This window comes from Toxorhynchites rutilus, chromosome 3, assembly GCF_029784135.1.
Source record: "Toxorhynchites rutilus septentrionalis strain SRP chromosome 3, ASM2978413v1, whole genome shotgun sequence".
Taxonomy (NCBI): Eukaryota; Metazoa; Arthropoda; class Insecta; order Diptera; family Culicidae; genus Toxorhynchites; species Toxorhynchites rutilus.
In genome coordinates, this window is record NC_073746.1 from 331399988 (window position 1) to 331422803 (window position 22816).

At 41.3% G+C, this 22816-nt stretch overlaps 1 protein-coding gene across 5 annotated transcripts in view; it reads right to left on the reverse strand.

Moving 5' to 3' along the window:
• Positions 1–22816, reverse strand: part of LOC129774771 (uncharacterized) — a 131628-nt gene that overhangs the window by 30974 nt on the left and 77838 nt on the right. For all 5 annotated transcript variants that reach the window (XM_055778723.1, XM_055778726.1, XM_055778722.1 and 2 more), the window contains 3 exons: positions 12057–12503; positions 10684–11757; positions 10461–10591 (listed from right to left, as the gene is read on the reverse strand). In XM_055778723.1, coding sequence (XP_055634698.1) covers positions 10461–10591; positions 10684–11757; positions 12057–12153 — 1302 coding nt within the window. In that variant the 5' untranslated portion in view covers positions 12154–12503. The remainder of the gene's footprint in view (positions 1–10460; positions 10592–10683; positions 11758–12056; positions 12504–22816) is intronic.

The window sequence follows — 22816 nt, forward strand, 5'->3', positions numbered from 1 at the left end:
ACTGGTTACATACAGTTATTCCCAAGGTATCGACAAACGCATGGTTCAAGGGATTGAATGTAGGTCGGGACTTCATTCGCGTGATGTCCTGCCTCACGTCTAATCATTACTTGTTAGATGCACATGTGTATCGCATTGGGATCGTTGATGGTAATTGGTCTGGTCCTGTATAAACATTCATTCTGCCAGGACTCATCTATGGAATCACTCAGGGCACAGGGAAGACAATCTGACCTACCGGTCAGAGACATTTTAGCTAGTCGTGACCTCAACCTAATGCTCCCTCCTTACCAATTTCTCAAAAGAAATTATATCACTGTTTGATTCCTTCCCTCTTCATCAAACCAAACTGTCCCACACGTTCCATCCTAGTCTCAAATCCCAATCCTGTCCAATCAATCTAGTGATTTAGATTTATTTTTTTTTATCTTCGCTTATTTTCCGTCGGCCTATTTCCGCCACTTCAGTGCCAATCACCGACATCAGGGAGGCGACTCCACCTGTCCCTACCTATCAGACCCAACAACTCATGAGCCGGGCCAACTTCTTTTACGTCCCCTCCGAAGGAAGACGTAACCAGAGATTTTTCGCCTCAGAAAATCCCAACGACGCCAGCTGGGAGATTGATTTAAATTTAGTTATTGATAAATTGTTAATTTTAATTATATAGAAAATAAGTTTTATTTTAAGGTGAAATTTGACTCTGGAAACGTTAGATAATAAGTGATTGAGTTTGATTAGTAAACGTTTTTGGAAAAAAATGCGGTCAAAGTGAATCAAGTTGTTCGAATATATTTATTATATCTTGTTCAGAAAAAGTGGACCAAGTGGAGAGTGAAAAATTGTAATCACTACACTTTTCATTATGTGGTCTTTAAGTAACTGTAAGTACTCTTTTTCAAAATCACTCTAACCCACTTTTTTTATCCCATTTGTTTATTTTAGGCTCATTAGCATTTTAGCTCATTCAGCTCGCGCAGTCCGAAGAAATCGGTCGCAAATTTGTTCGCGTCTATTATAAAGTGGAGATTATACCGTTATCAGTTCGTGGCTGGTGAAGTTATTTCGCCCTAACGGGGTTCTCTTTATTGCGCGAGTGAGGAGAGCAGCAATCACTACCAGCGTGAGGAAGAAGTCCTCCACGGCGGACGCGGTGCGTGTGCCGTATCATCGCTGTGTGTGCTTTAGCATCGTCATCGATTCCATCATCGTGTTGTGGTGCGATATACCGTTGCATCTGTGCCGAGCGATTGCCACGCGGTTCGATTGAGACACCGCTTCATTTCATTCGCATTGGTGTGCGATTTAGGTATAATATATATTAGGTTTAGAAATACAAAAAAAATAAGAATTATATTATTTTATATCTGCCGTAATGGCAGAAGGTCATGTTGACATGGAGATTGAAACTACTGTTTCCTCCTCACTAGCTACAACGGGGGCTGGGAAGTCGCTTAAACGCGTTCCCCCTTCAGAAGATGTCTCTTCAGAGAAAGAGGTAATCTACCTTAACAAGCCCCCCTCAAGAAAATTGGCAAACTTTTCCTCTTCGCCCCCTCAATCTCCCGCTCCCGCTTCCGCTCTACTACCGAACTTGCCTCCCAGCCCTACTGATACCGCTCCCGTTCAACAATCGACCTCGTCCTCCCCCTCAGTTGTTTCCTCTCCTCGTGTCAAGGTCTATCCAGACGATGCACTTGGAGCTGGTCCATGGGTTGTTTTTTTCCGGCCTAAACCAAAAGGAAAGGCAATTAATGTCATTCAGGTTTCGAAAGATCTGGCAAGATTATATTCCTCCGTGGTCGAAATCTCTAAGGTTAGACCGAACAAACTGCGTGTTGTCGTGAGTGATCGGAAACACGCGAATGCAATTGTGATCGACGAGAGATTCTCCCTAGAGTATCGCGTCTACGTGCCCTCCCATGACGTAGAAATCTCGGGGGTGGTAACTGAAACTGGTCTGACGTGCGAAATGATAAAAGAAGGAGTTGGTAAATTTAAAAGACTCCCGTTGGTGGGTGTTAAAATTTTGGACAGCCGCCAACTAGGAAAAGCTTCCCCAATTCCAGCTTCACCTATCCGGCAAAACGATCAAGCACTCGATGTTTTTCAAATACCTTGGAGTATATTTTGACTCTAAATGTACCTGGGGAATACACATTGCGTATTTGAAACAGAAATGCCAGCAAAGAATCAATTTTCTCCAAACAATAACCGGAACATGGTGGGGTGCCCATCCAGGAGACCTCATTCAGTTATACAAAACAACGATATTAACAGTGTTAGAATATGGCAGTTTTTGCTTCCGATCAGCTGCCAGGATTCATATTCTCAAGCTGGAGAGAATACAATATCGTTGCTTGCGTATAGCCATGGGGTGTTTGCATTCGACACATACGATGAGTCTCGAAGTTTTGGCAGGAGTACCCCCGCTTACTCTTCGGTTCACAGAATTATCCTACAGATTTCTCATCCGTTGCAAGATCATGAATCCATTGGTGATTGATAACTTCGAAAATCTACTCCAACTGACTCCTCAGTCAAATTTTATGTCTCTATACCATGAGTACCTTATCCATGAAGTGCACCCTTCACCGGGCATCTCCAACCAAGTTTGCTTCCCATACTTTTGCAATTCCTCTGTCAATTTTGATCTGTCCATGCGACAAAAGATCCATGGAATCCCAGATCATCTACGCTCCGATTACATTCCGGAGATATTTTCGGCAGAATATGGGAAAGTTAGATCTGATAAAATGTTCTTTACTGACGGTTCATTCATAAACGGGTCCACTGGCTTCGGCATCTTCAATGAAAATTCCAGTGCCTCTTTCAAACTCAAAGATCCTTGTTCCGTGTATGTCGCAGAAATGGGTGCGATATATCACGCATTAGGGATCATTGAAACATTGCCCATCGACCACTATTTTATTTTTTCAGACAGTCTCAGCTCAATAGAGGCAATCCGCTCAATGAAAGTTGATAAACGCTCATCTTATTTCCTAACAAGAATAAGACATCTATTGAGTGTTTTGGTCGACAAATTATTCAAGATTACCTTAGTATGGGTTCCCTCTCATTGCTCGATTCCGGGGAATGAGAAAGCGGACTCGCTAGCTAAGGTGGGCGCTTCAGAAGGCACACTTTTTGAAAGGCAAATTACTTATAACGAATTTTTTCACATTCCTCGTCAGGACACACTCGTTAGTTGGCAGCGCATGTGGAGTGAAGATGAGTTCGGTCGTTGGTTACACACGATTATCCCTAAGGTTTCGACGAAAGCTTGGTTTAAGGGATTGAATGTCGGTCGTGATTTCATTCGCGTGATATCTCGGCTTATGTCCAATCACTACAACCTAAACGCGCATCTCTATCGAATTGGGCTCGCAGCAAACAATCTTTGTGATTGTGGCGATGGCTACCACGACATCGAGCATATTGTCTGGTCGTGTATCCGGTTCCATGCTGCTCGCTCTCAGCTCTCTAGAGCACTGAGAGCAAAAGGCAGACAATCGGATATTCCCGTCCGGGATATCTTAGGTAGCCGTGATCCTGATCTTCTGCTTCATCTATACCTGTTCCTCAGGAACGCCGATGTCAACGTTTAATGATTTTTCCTTCGTTGTGTCCCTGTTTCGTATCCCTCCTATTCGATCTATAAACTTTTACTTAGTCGCGGCAATACATACACACACTCTTTACAGATACACGGGCCAAAGGTTGTACAGTCCACTGATGATTCAACAAAAGCCAAAGATTGTACCGCTCATGACAACTCTACACGAGCTGATGATTGCGCCGGCTAGTGACCATTTTATCCTGGATTCCTCGAGAAGACGCACCACGCTAGATATGGGGTACAGACAAGGGGGGCGTTGCTGATTAATGGTCAGCTGCATCCCAATAGGAAGTATCCCGTGTCGGGCACAGGTACAGATCATTGAAGACAGCAACATCACAATTACGAAAACACTTGTAATACTAACCTCGAGCCAACCGCGAGTAATCGGTTACATATTACTAACATAGTTATAAGGCAAACATTGTCGAAATATTGAACTCCCGGCCCCGTCAGGTTGACGCCATATGAGCCTTAATAAAAATATATATTTTGGATAAAAAAAAATCTAGGAAAAGTATCCCAAGAAGAGGGAAAAACTAAATTCACGCCGTCAGACTCGTTTCGAGTAACTTTTGCTGGTTCCGCTCTACCTGACTACGTCATGGTGGGCAAATTGAGATTGCCTGTGCGACTCTTCGTGAAAAAGCCCATGACTTGCCAAAAATGCAAGTCAGTTGGTCACACTTCAGATTATTGTGCCAACAAGGAGCGCTGTGCCACTTGCGGAGAGCAACATGAGGGGAAATCCTGCAGTGCGACTGAGCATAAATGTCCATATTGCGGGGGATCCCCACACGAGCTCTCAGTTTGTGAAACTTACAAGAGTCGCTGGGAGAAACAGAAGCGCTCTTTGAAGGAACGCTCGAAACGCACTTTTGCGGATATTTTAAAGGGCGCTTCGCCACTGGCCCAACAACAACAACCAATCAACACACAAAATGTCTTCGCCACGTTGCCCGTTGACGAAATAGAAGCGGACACAGCTAACGGGGGCACACCGTTCATTTTCCAAGGGAATCCCCGGCGCAAAAATGTGACCACTCCCAAAGTTCAAGGACAAGCCCCTCCGGTGATACCCCCTGTTAGCATGCCTAAAAAATCGAGTGCAGCGGACAAGCAAAATCAGGTTCCTCCTGGCTTCCGTGGGAATAATTCACCTTCGAATGGCCCAGCACTCGAGGGGACATCAAAAACCCCAACTGTCCCTGTTTTTCCGTCCAGTTCAACTTCCCAATCGGGATTTATAAAGTTGTCTGACCTTTTGGACCAAATCTTCAAGTGTTTTAATGTTTCCGACTCCATCAGAACCATTGTCATTTCAATGCTTCCAGTATTAAAGATAATTTTGCAACAATTGATGCAAACATGGCCCCTCCTTGCAATGATTATCTCTCTTGATGTCTAATTTAAATAGAGAGGTCGGAGATATCACTGTTTTACAGTGGAATTGTCGTAGTCTTATCCCTAAATTGGATACATTCAAATTTTTAATTCATAAGTTCAATTGTGATGTTTTTGCTCTGTACGAAACTTGGCTTTCTTCGCGAGATGATCTCTCTTTCCACAATTTTAATATCATACGCTTGGACCGTGATGACAGATACGGAGGGGTGCTATTGGGTATCAATAAGTGCCACTCATTTTTTCGAATTGACCTTCCACCTATTGGAGGGATCGAAGCTGTTGCTTGTCATGCAAACATCAGAGGCAAAGACCTCTGTATTGTCAGCTTGTATTGGCCTCCGAGAGCTGCGGTTAGCCGCAATCAACTTGTTGACATGTGCTCACTCCTTCCTGAGCCACGATTGATCTTGGGAGACTTCAACTCTCACGGAACTGCCTGGGGGGAACAGTACGACGACAATCGTTCATTGTTGATATATGACCTTTGTAACAGCTTCAATATGACCGTTTTGAACACTGGGGAAACAACACGTGTACCTAAACCTCCTGCTAACCCAAGTGCACTTGACCTCTCGCTTTGCTCGAATTCACTATCGTTAGATTGCAAGTGGAATGTAATCCAGGATCCCAACGGCAGTGACCACTTGCCAATCAAAATTTCCATCACCATTGGTTCGAATTCTTCTGAATCTATAAACATGGCATATGACCTCACAAGACACATTGACTGGAAAAAATATGCGGACGCAATTGCTCTAGCCATCAATTCCAGAGATGGTTTGCCTCCATTGGAGGAGTATAACTTCCTTTCTCGTTTGATATATGACAGCGCGGTTCGCGCTCAAACGAAACCCATCCCAGGCTCCACTTTTCGTCAAAGGCCTCCCAATCCATGGTGGGATAGCCAATGTTCCAAGCTTTATCAGGATAAATCGAACGCATTTAAAGCTTTTCGGAAACGTGGAACCATTGAGAATTTTCAAACGTATTTGCACTTTGAAAATCAGTTCAAAAATTTGATCAAAGGGAAAAAACGTGCTTATTGGCGAAATTTCGTGGGAGGTTTGTCACGAGAAACGTCAATGAAAAAATTATGGAAAGTGGCTCGAAACATGAGAAATCGCTCTTCAACGAATGAAAGCGAAGAATATTCACATCGATGGATTTTTAATTTTGCACGGAAGGTTTGTCCCGATTCCGCTCCCGTGCAGAAAATTGTTCGAGATATACCACAAGATAGGTGCGATCTTGATTCTGAGTTTTCGATGGTAGAATTCTCTCTTGCTCTCCTTTCATGTAACAATTCTGCTCCAGGAACGGATAGAATTAAGTTCAACTTGTTAAAAAACCTCCCTGATGTGGCGAAACATCGCTTGTTGAATTTATTCAATCGGTTTCTGGAACTTAATATTGTTCCAGATGATTGGAGACAAGTGCGAATTATAGCTATTCAAAAACCCGGAAAACCCGCGTCCGACTTCAATTCGTACCGCCCAATAGCAATGCTGTCTTGTATACGGAAATTGTTGGAGAAAATGATCTTGTTTCGCCTTGATCGATGGGTTGAAACGAATGCCCTACTCTCAGATACACAATATGGGTTCCGCAGGGGCAAGGGGACGAATGATTGTCTTGCGTTGCTTTCTTCAGAAATTCAAATGGCTTACGCCGAAAAAAAACAAATGGCTTCAGTATTCTTGGACATAAAGGGGGCCTTTGATTCTGTTTCAATAGAGGTTTTGTCAGACAAATTACACTCTCGGGGTCTGCCGCCTCTGTTGAATAATATGTTATATAACTTGCTTTGTGAGAAACAGTTGAATTTTTCTCACGGGGATTCGACAGTAAATCGGGTCTCCTACATGGGCCTCCCCCAGGGCTCATGTTTAAGCCCCCTTTTGTACAACTTCTATGTAAGCGACATCGACAATTGTCTTACACAAAATTGCAGCCTAAGACAACTTGCAGATGACGGAGTGGTGTCTGTCGTAGGATCAAACGAATCCGACCTGCAAGGACCCTTACAAGATACTTTGTACAATTTTTCAACCTGGGCCATTGGGCTAGGGATCGAATTCTCCACGGAGAAAACAGAGATGGTGGTTTTTTCTAGGAAGCATAGACCAGCAAAACCAAAGCTTCAACTTTTGGGTAAACCGATCACTCATGCTATGTCATTCAAGTATATTGGGGTCTGGTTCGACTCCAAATGTACTTGGGGGGCCCATATTAGGTATCTGAGTAAAAAATGTCAACAAAGAATAAACTTTCTCCGTACAATTACCGGCACCTGGTGGGGAGCCCATCCCGAAGATCTTATAATGTTGTATCGAACAACTATTCTCTCAGTGATGGAGTATGGCAGTTTCTGTTTTCAATCAGCTGCCAAAACACACCTCATTAAACTCGAGCGAATTCAGTATCTTTGTCTCCGTATTGCGTTGGGATGTATGCCCTCAACGCATACCATGAGCCTCGAGGTTTTGGCAGGCGTACTCCCACTAAAAGATCGCTTCAATTTATTATCTCTTCGGTTCCTCATCCGGTGTAAGGTTATGAACCCATTGGTGATCGGAAATTTTGAGCAGCTTATCGAGCTAAATTTTCATTCAGGATTCATGAGCTCATATCATGAATTCATCTCCATGCAGGTTGATCCTTCTTCGTATACTCCCAACCGTGTTTGTTTTCCTGACTACATCAATTCCTCTGTACATTTTGATCTGTTCATGAAGGAGAAAATCCATGGAATTCCAGATTATCATCGATCGGGGATCATTCCTACGATCTTCAATGCAAAGTATGGGCGTGTCAATTGTGATAATATGTACTTTACTGATGGGTCCTCTATGAATGAGTCCACAGGATTTGGAGTGTTCAACGAAATTTTTAGCACCTCCCACAGTCTTCAGAATCCTTGCTCTGTGTATATTGCTGAATTGGCAGCAATACATTGGGCGCTGGACAGCGTCGCCTCACGACCTGTTGAACACTATTACATTGTAACGGATAGTCTTAGCTCTATCGAAGCTATCCGTTCAGTGAGGCCGGAAAAGCACTCGCCGTACTTCCTTGAGAGAATACGAGAAATTTTGAGTGCTTTATCCAGACGCTGTTATGTCATAACCTTTGTCTGGGTCCCTTCACATTGCTCAATTCCGGGTAACGAGAGGGCTGACTCATTGGCAAAGGTAGGTGCAATTGAAGGCGATATTTATCAGCGTCAAATCGCTTTCAATGAATTTTATTCTTTAGTCCGTAAAAATACCATCGCTAACTGGCAACGTAAATGGAACGAAGATGAATTGGGCCGGTGGTTTCACTCGATTATCCCTAAGGTTAGCCTCAAACCATGGTTCAAAAGTCTGGACTTAAGTCGGGACTTTATTCGCACCTTCTCTCGACTCATGTCCAATCACTGTTCGTTAGACGCGCTACTCTTTCGTTTTAATCTTGCCGATGGCAATATCTGTGCTTGTGGCCAAGGTTACCACGACATCGAACACGTTGTTTGGTCGTGCGAGGAGTATCTTGTTGCCAGATCGAATTTAGAAAACTCTCGTCGGGCTAGAGGAAGGCAGCCCAATGTGCCGGTGAGAGATGTGTTAGCTGGTTTAGACCTTGATTACATGTCCCAAATATATGTCTTCCTAAAAGCTATCAATCTTCGTGTGTGATTGTCCTTATATCCTTATATTCTCCTTTTCCTTTCCCTTCGCGAGAAATCAAATCCCTTCTTACTAACAATAGAATAAGGTGAAATGTAAATACATGTTAGATATAAGATAGGCTTAAGAATTGAGTATGATGAATGTGAGTGTGAACATTGTCAACATATCCTTATATCCCATCCTTTTCCTGAAACAAAATGTCACCCTTCTAAACTCGAGCAAACCGCGAGTAATCGGTTCTCTACTTCATTAACATTAGAATTAATAAAAAAATGTTTATATATACTTGTAACTATACAAATAGGAGTTTGGCTCCTTCAAACTTATGTAACTGAGCCTGTAAAAATAAACGATTTAATAAAAAAAAAAAAAAAAAAAAGCATTTTAGCTGTAACAGAGCCGAATTTTAATCGTGCACATGTCACATGGTTATCATATACATAATTAGCACATTACACAGTAGTCATTTAGGCGTAAGAGTATTCCTTCCGATCTTCCATTATCCAGTTAGACCACCGGACAACGGAGACAGTTGGTTGATCATTGTTGAGTTTTTTATAGAACAGCAGCCCGATGTATTTTGCAGAGCAGAGCAGTTGTATCGATGAATCGATCTTATTTCGTGGATCGATCTCCATCGCTGATGATTATTGCGTGGACGTAGTTATTCTATAACAACACAAAGATGGTCAATGAGGGCCCTGAGTTTTGAACTCATGATCGATCGCTTACTAAGCGAATGCGCAACCAATGTGGCTACGGAGACCCCCCTTCTAACCCACTTATTGTTTTTTTTTTAATTCTGCATTGTACTTGTTTTACTGACCGCTTTATCTGAACGAGCATGGTGTTTTGGTGGATCAAATCATTGAGGAGAAGGCGGATCCTTCGACTGAAGGAGGCCTCGATGTTGATAGCTCAGGATTCAGAAGGCAAAATACACGGATATCACTCATTTGCTGAAATACGTTCTTCCAATCCACCACGGATTTCAGAAGAATTTGAAGCAGGATGACGACAAGGGTGATTATTTAGATTAAATTTTGTTGAGAAGTTCTGAAGTGATGTTAATCGATTATTTTTTGGTGATTAGAATACTGTTTCATGCCATAAAACCATTTTAATTTATTGTATAGGTTTAATGGAAAAAAATCCTTGGTTTGAAATCCACGTAGACTGCGTACTGAGTAGGTTATAATATGTCATCATCAAATTGTTCAGAAATAGTGGACCAAGTATAAAGACCTAGTTGTGAAACCGTCTTGATTGACCTTAAAAAGATTTGTTGGGTAATAATGTAATCAAACGACTTCGTTAAAGATCAACTAAACGCTGTAGAAAAACAACCGGGAGAGTAATTGAAAGCTAATGAAACTACACAGCTTCAAATTTCGAGTTCGATTTACTCGAAATCATTATTGTATTACTTAGTCCGGTCTGACTGAACACCGAACATATGTTACCAAGATTCTTTTTTTCACGGAGTCAGTAGAATGAATATTGCATTTGCATTTTTCATCTCGGAATATCAAAATTAAGTATGTTATTCAGGAAAACTCTTTAAACATTACAAGCACTATTGACAAATGCGTTGCCAATAGAAAAAGTTCGTACGATCTAATTATTCGTTAAAACTAATTGCTGTTTTGATTCCCAGCGACATGGCTTTTTTTTTCTATGGAACTCATCTATGAAAATCAAATCGTATATTTGTCTATTTATACGCCGGTAGCACCCAACATCAAAACGTGACATATACCTACCTCGCAAAACTTTGCTCCATACCGCGGAGGAGGTGAATCACAGAAGCGATACCGGTTACGCAAACCACCGCGACACGTGGTGGAGCAGTGTGTCCAATTACTCCACGGTCCCCATCCACCGGAATCGGATGCTGTGAAAACATAAATTGAAAAGGAGAGGGAGAGAGCAAAATATAAACGAAGAGCTCTTTTTAATCACCCGGAAGTCGGAGGTAAAACTTACGAGCAACCGGAAGAGTCGGTACGCAATCCATCCGAATGTCGGCAACGGCACCGGATATTGCCTGGCTCACATACACGAAACAGTACTCGATGTACTTTTCGTAAAATACATCGCACTCGAAGTATAGCGCATGTTGCCCTTTCGTAACTCGCTGCTCGGCGATGTAATGCAGGGAAGTGGGAGGCACTAGCGATGACACGTCTGCCCGCAGCTTCGCATATACCCGGATTCGGTCCGACTGATCTAGTATACAGGAAGGGTACTGGAATAGAATGCGAATCCCGGTACTGTGGGCATCGCAGGGAAATATACTCCTTGCGTGCACCGTGAAAACATATTGCTTGCTCCAATCGGCCTTCAAAATGGCCCTCGCTCCTTCTAAGACCCTTACAAGGGTTGGGTCTTCATTCGCAGCACGCAAACGTAACAAATAATATCCGGCTAGTCCGAATAAATCACAGCTAAAATTAATCAACCTAGAGTTAGGAAACCCTCGAACTTGTTCCGAGAATAAAATCTGAGGTTTTGACACCGCGTCCAGTGGACATTCCTCGTTATGACCACAGTACACTAGTTCCAACCAGAATTCCGGTATATCAGCGGAACTATCATCAATGGTCGCATAATTTGGACAGTGTACTTCGTTGAACCGGAGACTCCCCCGGACAATCTCCTCCGGATACGTACTGATCACACCAGGCACTATGCTTACGGTTGGCGTTGGCCAGCTCACATTTAATTGCTGTCGCAGTCGTTCGTCAAATTGTTCGTGCCCATCACCACCCGGGGACTTTTCCACGCTCAGCTCGTAAATCCCGCCGTACATGAAATAGTTGCAAGGAATTTTGATTTGCGTCACGTTGTGATTCACATCCGGTTTGATGTCGAGTGACGAGATTATCGTGCCTCCGGTTGGTTTAACGAGGCAAATCTGTAACTTCAGATCCAACTCATCGTGTCCGACGACCGTCATCTCGGTCGCGTCGCTCTGCAGCTGAATGTCCAGATCGTCCGTTTGGGCCACATAGCTTGCGGGCACCATGAGTCGTCCTTTCCGCAAGCCGAAAACCAGAGCTGTGACGAAAGTGGGATCGAAAGGAGTTAAATAATTTGCTCATATTTTTCGGACGAATTGAGATGATTTCGAACAGTGGACACGTAGCTGTGGTTGGGGTCATTTGCCGGAGTTTAAATTTTGCTTATTACACATTAAAAATATCCGAGACGATTGAAAGGTTCGTTGTAACAATAATGGACTTATCACGCGATTTTATCTGTATGACCTACATATATCCATGTCTGTCTGTCCACGGCTCGATGCTATATCATCGGAAAATGAAGGGTAAAAAACGTATATAAATCAAATCGTGTACCATCGTCTATAAGCACGAGCAGGATATGAACGCAGCATAGCAATATTTTTCCGGGTCCAGTGGAGCCTCTCCCACTACCGACGGAAGCGATATGCATCCTGTGCGATCCAACTCGATGGCGACGGTGGCGACAGGATGACACTGGCGGCAGCAACACACGAGTGGACAGTGCAATTGTTGGGGCTTGGAATTTTCATTCTACATTCTTTCTTACTCTGTTTGCAAACCAGCGGGACATTTGGCAATATATCGCACTGTTCGCAGTGTTGTATTGATGAAAATTACGCATGAGTGTTTCGGACGGACGAATTGTCCATACATAACCCTGTTTACACTTCTGCCCAGAGCAGATGGGTGAAGCGGGGGCGTTCAAAACATGATAGAGATGGGAAAAAATAAACACAACGGATGCGGTCGGAATCGGTGATGAGGCTCAAGTGTTTTGACCTGAAAAAAAGGAAAGAAGAGAATCGTTGAGGGAATATTGTTTTCGCATAATTTAACTAAATCTTAGATTGTGCTGTCGACTGGTGGAATGTGGAAAACCGTTTAGGGGAACCGTAAGTTGGGGTGAGTTTGATGAAGTTTAGTGAAATGGTCTAAAGTTATTTTGGGAATGACATAATATCTATTTTACATAAATTAATGAAAATTGAATTTTAACTTTTATGTAATGACATATTAAGGGGGTAAAAAACACTATGAACATCATAAAAAGTAAGTGATTAAACAGCAAATTATTTGGAAACCCTGTATCTTTCGACGGTAACAATTTTTACGTTGATCCGATATGTTTTGAAAAGAAAAAGTGGAAGCCGAGAGAAGGAATTTGAATTTGGACACCCACATTAGAAATCCGGCGGTCAGGTACTAAAATCGCGAAATCGCTGAAAGTGGCTAAATCAACCATATATAATGTGCTGAAACGTTTCGGTGAACGTATAACTGTTCTCCGAATAGATCAGAAGGCGCGTCGTAGTGGAACTTACGATCCGGAACTGAGGTTGAAGGTATTGAGAACAATTAAGGTAAACATAAGGCTCTCGGACTACAACGTTGCCAAAAAAACCTACTCTAACCAAAGTACTTTCTGGAGAATCTGTATACGAGAAGGTTAACGTATTTTCCGTGCCTGCAAGCAACTAAATAGGAGGTGGAAGCCAATTCTGGCGGCCAAAATACGCGCTCGAAAGTACTGCAAGGTTTTGACGATGCGCGAAGGATGCTTATTGATGACGAAATGTACAAAAAGATGGCTTTGGACAGCTCTAAGGTTTGGAATTCTAAAGTATGAGGAAAAAAAACCGAACAAAATTTCAATTTGAAATAAAAATTCTGCATAACTTATTTTTCTGAACTTGTTTGTTTACTCATGTAATGTAACTCATTAACAAAATTCACTAGTAAAAATCCGCTCCACATCGTGATTTCCTGACTCTTTGCCTCATTGCTTCCTGAATTCCAAATTTTTCAATAGTTTCGAGTTCCTTCCTGATTTTGTTGATCAAACAATCGGCGTTTTTAGCTCGATAACAGTTATGGTATACAATTCGCTTCACATTTTCCCAGAAAGTTTCATTAGGCCGCAGCTGTGGGACATTTGGAGGATTACATTCTTTCGGGATGAACTCGATAACGCGTTGGCGCAAATCCACAAAGGTTGCATTAGCATAATGTGACGATGCTAAGTCTGGCCAAACCACCACCTTTCCATTTTTGTGATACCGTTGGATAAATTTTTGGAGGACTGGCATACACTTTGTCACATAGATTTGCGCATTAACCCTCAGACCCTTCTTGAAAAACACCGATTCGCCTATTCCACGCTCACTGATCCATAATATAACCTTAGTCGGATATTTTGACTTACGGATAAACTTCACATCTGATGCTGCCTATTTATCTGGGGACTCGTAGTAGAATTGTGGTTGCTATTCATAACCCTCTACAGTAAAATATGTCTCATCGTCCATGATACACTTATATTCCGAGGAAGCAGAGAAAAATATTTGGGAAATAGTCTGGATTTAATTGTACTGGACTGCTTTTCGGTGACCGCAGGGGCGCGTTTTTCCCTCGAACTTTGCAGTCTTGGAAAGTGCATTTTCATCCACAACTGGATTTTCTTTGTTTTGCTCACAAAATTTGAAAAATTAATTTACGACGGTCTTCTTCTGGCAATGCCATTTCTTCAACTAAGCGTTACTTGACAGAATTGATTGACAATGTTGACAAATATATTAAAGTGGTTCTTCAATTTGCATCGTTTTTTTACAATTTGTTCAGTACGTCATAAATAATCTATAAAGATTAATAATCTATAAATAATCATATAAAGATTAATTCAAAAGTTGTTCGGATTTTTCCCCACACGTTATAAGGCCACTGCCAGAGGAGATGTCTCCAGCAAATTTAAGTTCGTTTTCGCTGATAAGTTTGTTTGAAAGTTCTTGATTTGGCAATGGATTTGCAGCTGTGAACAGAAAACCCAGGTTCTCACCACAAACAGGACAGTGGACTTGAAAATGTGTAGGGGAAAGTTAACGCACAGACGTCTCCTTCCTTTTATTAAGGCTCACGAAATCCGGTGATATTCTGGTCAGATTTTGCAAGCTGCCCTGTTCGATTACGTACGAATCAAAAGACACCGTTTTGTAGCTTGATCAGCTTCAAAGCTGTAAATTTATTTATTAGTTCATTCTCATTCCTTTATTTCATTTTCACTTACATTTTCAGTGCCTGATTTAAACGATTCAATTCGCTGCAATTCCTCTATCGCAATGGCTACGATGGTATTTACGCAATGGCTACGATTCATAGGGTACGCGGGGGGTCCATGGATGGCTTCACTTATCAGTGGTTCTTGTAACATCCCCCGGCCCGTGAAGCACTCCGATACTCCCTGCGGCTACTGACGACTCTATACTGCGAACCTTTCCTACGTCAAGTACTGCTAGGTTCGTTGCCGGTCTGGATATCACTCCTCTTGCCGTTTGAACCGTAGCTCGTCGAGTTTGGCCACCCGCACCTCTTACTATTGATAATACGCGTCCTCGTTCCCAACTATTTCTCGAATTCTGATCCATCACCACTACTAGATCTCCAGGTTCCAACGGCTTCACTGGTTCGAACCACTTCGTTCGTCTGGTGAGCATTGGCATATACTCTCGCACCCATCTACGCCAAAATTCATCCACCATCAACTGGGTGAGTTTCCAACTATCGCGTAGAGCGCGTCCACTGTTTCCCAGCACTGTTGGCGGTTGTTTGACCCCACTCGATCCGTACAAAAGGAAGTGATTGGGGGTGAGGGCTTCTTGATCAGCTGTCTCCAACGGAATATAAGTGAGTGGGCGAGAATTAACTATAGCTTCAGCTTCAAGTAGAACGGTTTCGAGAACCTCGTCGCTTGGGTGGCGAGTACACTCAGATATTGATTTCATCGCTGTCTTAATGGATCTGACCATGCGTTCCCAGGCACCTCCCATATGGGGAGCTGCGGGTGGATTGAAGAACCAGGCCGTGTGAGCATTTGTGAACGTTGTAGCACAATCGTAAGCGATTGTTTTTTGCTGCTGTATTTCCTCATTCAGCTGACGGCTGGCTCCAACAAAATTGGTGCCGTTGTCCGTGTATACTTCCGCTGGAGCACCCCTCCTCGCTATAAATCTGCGAAATGCCATGATGCAAGACCTCGAGGAAAGAGTGTGTGCGACCTCCATATGCACAGCACGAATGGTGAGACAGGTAAATAGCACTGCCCATCTTTTTACTATGCTACGGCCTACTTTCACCTCTAATGATCCAAAGTAGTCCATTCCCACGTAGGTAAAAGGTCTAATAAATGGAGTCAGACGAATTTTCGGGAGCGGTGCCATCATCGGGGGCACAGGTTGCGCCTTCTTTACCTTGCAGAGTTGACATTCTTAAGTAACCCGACTGATAAGCGAGCGAAGATTTGAAATGTAAAATAGTTGTCTCATTTCGTTGAACACGGTTTCACCGTTCGCGTGAAGAAATCGTCGGTGAAAACTGTCCGTAAGGAGGAACGTGATTAGATGATCCTTAGGTAATATGATAGGGTACTTAGCTGCATACGGGGCTTGAGGAGCCGCCCCGATTCGGCTACCCATCCTGATAATACCCAGTTCATCCAGAAACGGCGACAGCTTGTATAACGGACTGGATTTATTCACTGTATGGTTGGCTCCAACATTTAGTTCTACTACTTCGTCGCTATACACTTGCGTCTGTACTTGTCGCCATAGTGTCACTTCGGCTCGTTGCAAATCTCCGCTCAGTAAAGTAAAGTTTTCAGCCTTTGAGACACGCTTCAGCATAATATTCACGGCACGATGCACGTATGCTGTCGCTCGCAGCATACGGTTCCAATTTGAAAAACGGGATACATCTATTAGCGGCGAAGAGAATTTGTTGTGATGTACATATACTGCCCGTAACTCTTCATGTGTAGTGGTACTTTCTTTCGCATTAGACGGCCAACGGTATTCTGGCTCGAACAAGAAATCTGGCCCGGAAAACCAACGATCCTCGGGTTTAAAACTAGGACCGTCTCCCCATTTCGTCGCATCATCTGCCACATTTATTTTTGATGGTACGTGTCGCCACTCATCAATGCTGGTTATAGAAAGTATCTCGCCGATTCGGAACGCGACAAACGGATGATACTTGCGACTATCCGAGCGCAACCATGCGAGCACTGTTGATGAGTCCGACCAAAGAAACCGCTGATTGACGGTTACATGCCCAGTGTTTGGATTAGATATGTATGCATCATGCAAGTAATCTTTCTCAAATATATAACCTAGCATGAATGGATGTTTCAAATACTTGACCGATTGACAGTACTCACTTTTGTCACTGTTGTCACTGTTGATTGCATATCCGAGCTGTACCTAACATCGCACACACTGTTCTACTATAGCGAAAACCGCTGCACAGACAAGTGCAGAGCGATAAATGATACAAGAAAAATTACGTCATTATTCGGTCACCATTTGCGGAGAGCAGCGAATGGGAGAAGAGCCAAAACGAGAGAGTTTTTGTTTCTCATTGGAGCGGTGTTGCTAGTAAAACTTTGCGATCTTTATGAATTTATCTATTTCAAAGGATAGCAGCGTTAAAAATGAAAAATATAATCTGTCTAGAAAGCTAAATATCCACATACTTTGAGACTTCACTTTGCGTAGTCCGTATGATCCTGCTGTTTCATGGTGCATGGAGAGGTTCGACATGTAATGAGTTAGAGGCAAAGAAGAATATAACCTTTGTGCACCGAAACCCTTCATGGCGGTTTTGGTGTATCATGAAGTGCGAACCGAAGCAGAGTTGTCTCGTTCTCTTTTGTGTCATGATTTGTAGCACATAAAAGCAAAAAAATGTCACTGGAGGAAATTTTTTTCTGTAAGATCATATTTGAAAAAACGAAAACGAATTATTCAGTGAAAGGATTAATCGGCAAACACTGAAGTTACCTTTACAGTCTAGAAGAGCTTCAGAGGTACCGTGATAATGGAATCGATTACATTGAAAAAGACATCAATCCTCTCAATAGGCCCCAATAGCAATAGCAATAGCAGGCTCGTGTTTTTTTTTCAATTAAAAAAAAATTCTTTCAATAGGCCCCAATTCCACCCAACTTAAGAATATTAGGTAATTATCAAATGGAAATTGAAAAAGAGTGAATAAAATAGCCGCTTTGATATAGGGTATCCTAAGAAAAATAAGAAAATTGATCAAAACTGTAACAGAATAATCTTTGCAATATTTTAATTTAATAAATTATCTATATTTTGATATAATAAGATTTTTTTATCTTGAACCAATTTCGAGATGCAATTGATTTTGTGATTCAGAATTCTAAATGTTTCAAGCTTTATTACATATGTGACGCATAGAATATTTAAAAAAAAAATTTTGCACTTATGAAACAAATACTAGTGAGTAATATTTTTTCACACTACCGAGCAAAAAGACATGTTCATACCACCGAACGGTACATTGAGATGGCACCTCAGCTCTCCAGCACAAATAGGATGCCTTTTAGCTTCGATCCATTTTTCGTTCCCTTCCTACAAAGCTCACCCAATCCCATTACGAACAAGCACTGTTAGCATCTGAATATGTGCGAGCTTTCATCCCTGGAAATACTGCCAACTGGTTACCGACGGACAGAAAATGACGACATTAAACTTCATCTTCACACTACGCGAGCCAGGTCGTGGGTCCCCTGCGGGAAAACTATTACATTTTCCCGCTCTCTCGCTCAACTAACAATCCAAAGTCAGACCTGTTAGTGGGTGAGAAGGAACTTTCTTCAAATTTCCAACACTTTCCCGTACGGCTCCTGAATCTTTGGAAGCGCTTTCTGGATGCGAAAGTTGAATTAAACTTTCCCGTTTCGCCGCTCCTGCTACTGATGAACGATTTCTGATATCATTGAACGCAACGAGAGAACTTTGTCCGGGTTTAATTAATTTTAAAATATCACGTACCCTGACAGGTACACGCACACAACCGGGCAAAATCGTCGGCAAGGAATTACAATCACGTACGGGTTTGTGCGTCATTTGCTGGAAAGTGTGGAAAATTTGTTATCCGATCAGGGCAAATCACGTTGATCAGATGCTGGTCGGAGGTAGAACAGGATGAAATCATTCCAATTTTACACTAGTTCGGATATTATTTTCATCTTAGAAAAGAGTACTTTGATTCTTCAAACGTTGGTTTCACAACTATTTGTATTGGACTTAAATACAACCTGTTGTTCAGTACGGAATGTTATCACTAGTGTTAATCACATGGAAATTATTTTGTTTTTCGAGTCAAGATTCAATGACCACGTTCGATAAAATAAAGAACACTGTAAATCAGTGGGTTATAATTTATTGCAATGAAAGTGACAGTATCATCCGAGCGCGCTTTAACGTAACATATTTATGTATTCCAATTGCAAAATAAGCGCTCGTGATGTGGAAATTTCGCTCTTACCATTTCGTGGGAATTGTAATCAGTGGAATCATTAGTCATGGATTCTGTCAGATTGAGATGAAGGAATAAAAAGTTGTGTCTCTTCCGAAACATTCTTTCCCACTAACTCATTCATTGCCAAAATGCAATGATTTATTCATTAAATGCTGCTCTGTTGAACAAAGATTCGGTTCGAGTTTTCGACGCGAAACGACCGAATATCCATACTACTTTCTACAGTAATCCACTGGGAATCCACTAGAATCAGATAACTGTGCTATTTAATTGTACCTCAAAACGATAAAATGTACACCCTTGCTTTAGTAGAACATTACCTAGGGTGGCATTTTTCCGCATCGAATGATGCGAATGAATAAGTTGTACCCGCTCTTTTTTTTGGCTCCAGTGACAGACACCTTAATTTATTGTTCCCGCAGGCGAGTTTTGCCTATCGCCTGTTTTGGAGCTCACGAGAAGATGCCACACTCTTGATTGATTGATTGAGTTCATTTTCGGGTCTTTAACTCTGTCCGTCAGTCACGCTGTTTGTTCACTATAGTTACTTTGTCTCGGGAAAACTCTTTCGTTTGCTCGGAGCCAGAACAGGAAACTTTTCCCTGGCTGTTAGAAGTTAGAGACAGTTAATCAACTATCTGATCAAAAAGATATATCATGGGATGACCGTGATGAGCATCGTTAGATGAGATGACTCGAGGTTTTTTTTCTCATAAGTAATACTGGAATTGATTTGAATTTGTTTTGTGTTTAACATTTATTATCATTTAGTATGACGTTGATATTGGTATTTTAGCTAAACTAAGAAAGCGATGTATTTGGTTTATGTAGGAGTAATGGGGGCAAAGTGGTCACCTGCTTGTTTGGTAGTATAACTATTGAATATAGATGCCGTATTGATAATCACCTTATGTTTGAAGAATTTAATGACTTTTGAGCCACCCTGTACTTCAGTAGAGCTTTCACATGTCAAAATACAAACAAAAACAGAAATTGCTCTCTCGATAGCAATTCGGCCATAGTTTTGTGCTCATGGTATCTAAGCAATTTCTCGGGAAATTTAGTTTTTTCAATCTGATATATTGGACAAATCATCAGTCTGGACGACTGTTCACATATTCTAGGAGAGGTGAACAGATATTTTGTTCGATACCAGCGATTAATTAGCATAGAAATTATTTTGATGTTTGAGGGCAAAGTGGTCATACGTGAATAACAACTTACAATGTTCTGTTTACTAAAGCTGATATACCTCATCACATTCTGCTCTTGAAGAAGATCCTTTTGTGGCTTTGACCCTGGATAAATATGCCACTCCAACTAAACCAAGCCTCATTATGCGGAATGTTATGTGTTTCTTACTACGTTTTTGTATGCCTGAGAATATTTTAATTTAGACTCTAGGTAAATAGGCCAAGATTATTTCATACATGTTCAAATATGATTTGAACAAATTTGGACGAAAAAAAAACGCATAAATCTATCCCATTTAGCTTAATATGTGCGAGTGACCACTTTGCCCCCACTAGGTGACCACTTTACCTCCAAGCAAAAATAATGTTCGATTTTTCACCTTTTTTCTAATGATGAAAAGTGTACTATTTTGATTTTTTATAGTAAGAGCCGTTTGCTATCTTGAAGAACAATGAGTTGAATTATAATATTCTTCGAGAAACGGTAATTGAAGCGGTATGTGGGCGCTGGAAATGGGCATATACCTTAGGGTGACCACTATGCTTCACTATACTATGCCCCACTTTCCCTATTCGATTCTGTTTCTACTCGATTTTTGGACTGTGTACACTCAACCACACGAATAAGAAACTTCTAGGGAGGAAAAAATCCGAAATGACCGAAGAAAACAGAGAAATATGAGGGATAAAATGAAAATCTAAAATCTTAACATGTAAGAAATAATGAAAGATTTTGAACACTTATAACTCGTTCATTTCATAATAGATCGCAAAAACTGATTAGGAACATTTGTACGCATCTATCACAACGAAGAATATTATATATTTAATGAACAAATTATTAAATAATTGTTTTTTTTTAAATTATTAATTATTATAAATTATTTGATTTATCAATAATTATTAATATTGAGTTGGGAAATAAACTCGCGGCGTTTTTATATTTCTTTTATTGTACAATGATATTTTTGCTGTTTGTGAAAGATAAGTATTCATTCGAAAGAACTCTTTCTGATCTACAAAACTATGTTGATTGTATTTTTGAGTTATTTTTTTTTAGTTTTGAGGCTTAGAAATGGAACGCCTACACAGTGGCCGCCATCAACTTTTTGTGCCTCCAGGGCAAACAGTGAACGATTATTGACACGGATACGGCCAAACGAAATGTGACTGTCATTACCCATCCCCCTATTCTTCGGACATCGCCCCGGCAGACTTTTTCTTGTTTCCCATGCTAAAGAACGCTATGAAAGGGGATCGTTTTGACGATGTTCCAGATATTCAACGAAATGTGACGCGTATTATGAACGTATCCCGACACCTCTACGAACGTTCAAAAATTTGTGTGGAAAGAGAAGGCCTACATGTAGAAAACTAATATCTAATCTTTTGAGTATCTCGTTTTATCTTTGTTTTAAGAAATAGTCCCGGAACTTTTCGAATACACTGAGTAGGAGTTAAATATCAACATTCACGACACCTGCTCTTCTTCTCTTTTCATCGACGTAAAAAAGCTGCTGGAGCAGCTCGGGTCATTTGAAACGTGTATGAGGAAGGTCTACAGTACAGAATTGGTTTGCAAAGTTCAAAAATGGCGACTTTGACGTCGATGACATGCCCCTTTTGATTTCGATGATGAACGTCTAAAATCAATTTTAAGGAGAACGGTCGCCAAACCAGTCATGAGTTGGCAGGAAAATGAACAGCGGCGAATATATAATTGATTAACTAATTGGTATAATTATTGTTTTTTGTTTAAATAAAAACTACGCCACGAGCTTTTTCCCCAACCCAATATTTACCCGTTGCGGGTAAATTCTTCACGAATTCTTCAGTTTCTGATTTTCTATTGTGTTGAACGGACCTGCAAAGATATTAGCTTCAAAATGCATTCTCAGAATGGGCACAGAGAAAATGTACAGTACTGAGCTCTCCTTGGTTAGCGTAACAATGACCGGGTTGTATGGTCGATCATGCAAAGAAGGATTAATGAGTTGTTGATTCTAAGATTGGGCGATCTTTAGATAAAGATCGATCTTGACTAAACAGCGTTAGGATCGATTCACTGATTGAATCGGTACCAGAGAATCGATCCCTGCTGAGCTGATCTTGGCGTTTTTTCAATTTATTTACTTAATCTATATGAGTGTCGACTTCTTTACACAGGGGAAGAAAATTTCATATTTCTATTCAAACGTCAGAAGTTTTTTATTTTTTCCGTCATGGAAATATTCGATTAAATAGATTAATTGAAAATTATTAGAAATTCAACAACTGATATATTTATCCAGAGCTCAGCTGGCAATATTCTCATAAAATCCAACCGTGCCTGGCATTAAGTACAAACAGATTTTTGGTTGTAGTGCCTGTTCAAGAAAACGACGTTTTGGTTGGAACTGGTGTCACCATTCAATTTCGTCACAATTTCTACTATCAGTCTAGTGAATGTGAAGGTGTAAAAATAACTTGTTTTGTAACGAAAAAGCTTACACAACTGCTTCTCCCAGATTTGCGATTACTAAACGGAATAGGATTCAAATGTGAACATTTATTTTTTATCCC